The 4,912-nt window shown below is 40.5% G+C and overlaps 1 protein-coding gene across 1 annotated transcript; it reads left to right on the top strand.

Moving 5' to 3' along the window:
* Positions 53-3,338, top strand: LOC104767295 (zinc finger BED domain-containing protein RICESLEEPER 2-like). Its single transcript, XM_019240765.1, has 3 exons — positions 53-282; positions 1,563-3,180; positions 3,246-3,338. The coding sequence occupies exons 1-3, from the start codon at positions 53-55 to the stop codon at positions 3,336-3,338; spliced, it is 1,941 nt and encodes a 646-aa protein (XP_019096310.1).

Below are 4,912 nucleotides of genomic sequence, written 5' to 3'. Positions count from 1 at the left end.
AGACGGTAGAGAAACAAAGACTGCGTTTTTGGAGTTGACCAGATATGTTAGTATGGCGTACACTAGGAATAGTACTGCCACAGCCAGGATCTGTAACTGGATCATCGACCCGACCCGATCGTGGGATCCGATTGAGCTGAAGAAGGAGAATATCGAGTTGGCTATAAACAGAGACGAAAGCAAAGCTACGGGGATGGAAGATGATCCAACAGATTTCGGCGACGAACGACTGATCTGTGCCATCGATGGATCAGTAATACCAGGAGATGGATTCGGATCCAGGTTTGATGAGTCGAGTGACTCCCAAGCTCCGATTACTGCAAATCCACCGCCGGCGACGGCGTAACTCAATATACCCATCACTTCAATTCTCAGAATATCACAATCTTCCAATTACAAAGATCTCTGCGAACCAGACTTCTTTCGAGGAAATCTGGAGTTTTCCGCCATTGAAGCTTAACAGAAGAAACTCGAACCTCGGTGTCCTGGTAAACCGGAATGACCCGACCCGAAAGACCCACAATTTGGTTATAGGCTGGTGGCCCAGTAACACAATATAGGCCCATTGGGTATTTAAATACGATCATCACGTGTTTAATCACGTGCCTCTATGGATATAGTGTACTGTGTTGTGTGCTCTGCTTGCGTAAAGCTTGGGGTAGTGATGTTAAAATGGGCTAACAGCCCGCGGGCCTTAACGGGCTGTATATAAAAATTTCGGCCCATTATCCGTTTATCAACATTATAAAAATAAACGGGTTTAAACGGGCTAACCCGTTTAGATCCGCTGTCTTAGCGGGTTTGACTCCAAATTAAATGGGCTACCCGTTTATTATTTCTTATGGAATTTTTCTTCAAAACGTTGTAGTTTCACTGTAGGGTTTTTGTTTTCTCTATCTTGTCGTTGGTTCCTCCTCCAAGCCTCCCAAGAGATTTTTAACGCCACCTCCGTCATCACCTCCGGCGAATATTTCGTCATCACCTCCGTCATCACCTCCATCATCACCTCCGTCACCACCTCTGTCACAAATTCTATAGATTCAGAGGTCTCTCTAATCTCTAATCCCTCAATTCGATTTGCTTTGTGGGTTTTGATGTGGTCTTGTTCTGTGTTGTTGTATGATTCATTTGGCTTTGTGGGTTTTGTCAGAGAAGTACCCTACATATAAAAATTGAACATTTGTACTTAACATTTGATTTATTGATCCGGTTCTTAGTAAAGATTTACTGTGTTTTACTGTGTTTTCAATTGTTTGTCTCTGTATTATCTACATATGCATTGGCTACTTGGCTTGATTAAGAGAATCTACAATGTATAATACAAATTTCTCTAGTAATTTCCTTTATAATTTGTTCATTTCTCTAGTAATTAAATTTCCTTTATACTATTGTGTTTCTTTCTTTGAGTGTGATGTTAAGTGCGCCTCCTTGGTGTTTCATATTTGCTTGAGTTTGCAACCATTATCTCACTAAAATGTTTGAGTTGCTTTGCATATATATCAGCATTGAGTCTCATTTTTATAAGCATTTCACATATGTCTCCTCTTTTATTAATTTTGCAGAATGGACTTAGAAACTGAACATTTGATAGCAAGACTTAATGCTCAAAGTGATTATATGGATATGAATGAAGAAGATTGTGATATAGATGTAGAAATTGATGGGAATGAGGAGGAAGAGACAGAAATGCTCCACAGAACAGATCAAAGTGAAACTCAATCAACAACTCAAGCAACTCAAAATGCTCCACGGAAGAGAAAGTTAACTTCAAAGGTGTGGAAAGATATTGTATCAGTTGGGGTTGAAGATGATGGCAAAGAAAGAGGCAAATGCATCCACTGTGGAACCAAGTTGGTGATCAATACTAAAACACATGGGACTAAGAGCTTGATTCGTCATTTGGAGAAGTGTCCAAAGAAACCAAAGAATGAAGATAGGCCTCCATATGATCATCAGATTAACCGTGAGATGACAAGTGAGATCATAATTTACCATGATTTGCCATTTCGCTATCCTGAGTATGAGAAAGTTAGAGCAAGAGACAAGTATCTCAATCCCGAGTGTCAACCAATTTGTAGACAGACTGCTGCAGCGGATGTGTATAGGAAGTATGAGATGGAAAAGGTCAAGCTGAAAGAAGTACTTGCAAACCAGCGTGCGCGTGTCTGTTTCACTTCAGACTTATGGACAGCTCGAGGTACAGTTATGAGTTATATTTGTTTGACAGCCCACTACATTGATGAAAACTGGCACTTGAATAGCAAGATTTTGCAATTCTGTGAACTTAAATCTCCTCACACTGGTGAAGAAATCTCTAACAAGATTCTGGAATGTTTGAAAGAATGGGGATTGGAGAAAAAGGTATTTTCTATTACCTTAGATAATGCAACAAACAACAATAGTATGTTGAACATTCTCAAGGGTCAACTTCAAATGATTAGTGGTAGTGGTTTATTATGTGATGGGAAATTTATGCATGTTAGATGTTGTGCCCATATTCTTAATCTGATAGTGAAGAAAGGTTTAGATCTAGCAAAAGATGTTCTGCACAACATCAGAGAGAGTGTGATATATGTTAAAGCATCTTCAAAGAGGAGAGACGCTTTTGCTGCATGTGTTGAGAGAGTAAAGATTAAGAGTGGAGCAGGGTTATCACAGGATGTTCCTACCAGATGGAACTCCACATATGAGATGCTTGTAAGAGCTTTGAAGTTTAAGGAAGCATTTGTCAGCTTGAAGTGGTTTGACAACAACTACAAGACTTTGCCTTCTGATGATGAATGGAATCGTGGAGAGAAAATCTGTGAGTTGTTGAAGCCGTTTAGTGATATCACGACACACTTTTCAGGTTCTAAGTATCCTACTTCTAATGTCTATTTTACACAAGTGTGGAGAATTGAACTGTTGCTGAGGAAATTTGCATCTTGTGATGATGAAGATGTGGCAAAACTGGCTCAGGATATGCAGATTATGTTTACCAAGTATTGGGAGGATTATAGTCTTATTTTGGCAATGGGAGCTGTTTTAGACCCAAGAATGAAACTGCAAATGCTTGAAGTAGCTTATGAAAGAGTTGATCCAACTACTTCTGCATCGAAAATCAAAAAGCTTAAAGACAATTTGGAGATGCTCTATGAAGATTATAAGGCTAAGTCTAGGACTTGTTCTTCAAGTATTTCTGTAACTCCAAATCCGCATGATTGGGTCAATGAATCTCCACTTGATGATGATTATGACAATGTAAGAATGTTGCTTTTGTTGTTTATGTTGCTTGTGTTGCTTATGTTGCTTATGTTGCTTATGTTGTTTATGTTGCTTGTGTTGCTTCTTTTCTGTAGGATCTTTTTGAGCTTGAAAAAAGCATCGGAGTTGGAGTAGGCAAGACAAAGACACATCTGGATATCTATTTAGAAGAGCCAAGATTGGAGAGAAAGTCTTTTCCAAAATTGGATGTTTTGTCCTTTTGGAAGGACAACCAGCATCGACTTGGGGAATTAGCCTCTTTGGCTTGTGAAATACTAAGTATTCCCATCACCACGGTAGCATCTGAATCAGCCTTTAGTATTGGATCTCGGGTCATAACTCCTTACAGAAACCGTTTGCTTCCAAAGAACGTTCAAGCTTTGCTCTGTACCCGTAATTGGTTACGTGGTTTTGCAGATTATGAAGGTAACTAAACTCTTAACTTTTACATAATACTATTTTCCTTAATAAGTGAACTTTAACTTTTACATAAAACTATTTTCCATAAAACTCTTAACTTTAACAGGTAACATAGAGAACAACTATGACATTGGCACAACAACATGTACTTCAGAAGAATGTTCAAGATCAGGAGATTCTATCATGCATTGAATATGTTGTTTCTAGTGTGGTCTTGTTCTGTTTCATTATACTCTTTCTAGTAGTTTTAGTGGATGATGATCCGAATTGGTTTGTTTGGTACTAGTAGGTTTTGTTCTGTTTTGTTGTATCATACAAGTATGAATTCGTATTTCGTTTCTTTGATATATAATGTTTTCGTTTCTGTTTTCCTTTGTTGTTCTCTGATTACAATCTCTAGTAAAAAAACAATCTTAAGTAAAAAATCAAAAAAAAAATCCATCTAAACGGGTCTAAACGGGCCAGATAAATGGGCAAGGTCTAAACGAGTACAGGGTCTAAATGGGCAGGATATAAACGGATAAAGTATAAACGGGTCCAAAACGGGCAGGACTTAAATGGGCAGGGTCTAAATGGGCAGGGTAGTCCCATTTTAACATCCCTAGCTTGGGGATATGGTGCCTGTGTATCAGCAGCAGCAGCAACCATTAATGATAATACTTCCCAAAACCTCCTTACCCGATCGAATTTTCCCGCCATTCCCAAGTCCCAAAACCCTAATTTCGCGATGCAATGTCCGTCGGGCGAACTCTTTCGTCGTCCGTAGCTCCTCCTCCTCCTCTGATCGGGGGAAGACGCTTCCTCAATCCGCAATCCAGAGAATCGCTGAGAAGCTTCGTAGCCTTGGATTCGTTGAAGAGAGTCATGATTCGTCGCCGGCGGCTACCGGAGAAGAATATGGTAAAAATTCACCAGGAGAGATATTCGTTCCGTTGCCTAAGCAGCTTCCGATTCACCGGGTCGGCCACACGATTGACACGAGCTGGAGCACGCCTAGCTACCCGGTTCCGAAGCCCGGGTCGGGTACTGCCATTTCCAGGTACCATGAGTTGAAGAGAGTGTGGAAGAAGGAAACGGAGATTGAAAGGAAGAAGGAGATGAAGGTTCCCTCGTTGGCGGAACTGACATTGCCGGCGGCGGAGCTGAGGCGGTTGAGGTCGGAGGGGATTAGGTTGACGAAGAAGCTGAAGATCGGAAAGGCTGGGATTACGGAAGGGATCGTGAATGGGATTCATGAGAGATGGAGGAC

This window comes from Camelina sativa, chromosome 19 (assembly GCF_000633955.1).
Source record: "Camelina sativa cultivar DH55 chromosome 19, Cs, whole genome shotgun sequence".
In the NCBI taxonomy this organism is placed as follows: Eukaryota; Viridiplantae; Streptophyta; class Magnoliopsida; order Brassicales; family Brassicaceae; genus Camelina; species Camelina sativa.
The sequence above is the reverse complement of the archived record's forward strand: the minus strand, read 5'-3'. Positions and strand labels throughout refer to the sequence as shown.

What these genes read in the sequence shown, in the direction of transcription:
- LOC104767295 (XM_019240765.1), top strand. Translation starts at nt 53, where the DNA reads ATGGCGTACACTAGGAATAGTACTGCCACAGCCAGGATCTGTAACTGG. An exon ending in GGAGATGGATTCGGATCCAG is followed by an intron (nt 283 to 1,562) that starts GTTTGATGAGTC and finishes TTAATTTTGCAG; the next exon opens with AATGGACTTAGAAACTGAAC. An exon ending in CTTGTTCTTCAAGTATTTCT is followed by an intron (nt 3,181 to 3,245) that starts GTAACTCCAAAT and finishes TGACAATGTAAG; the next exon opens with AATGTTGCTTTTGTTGTTTA.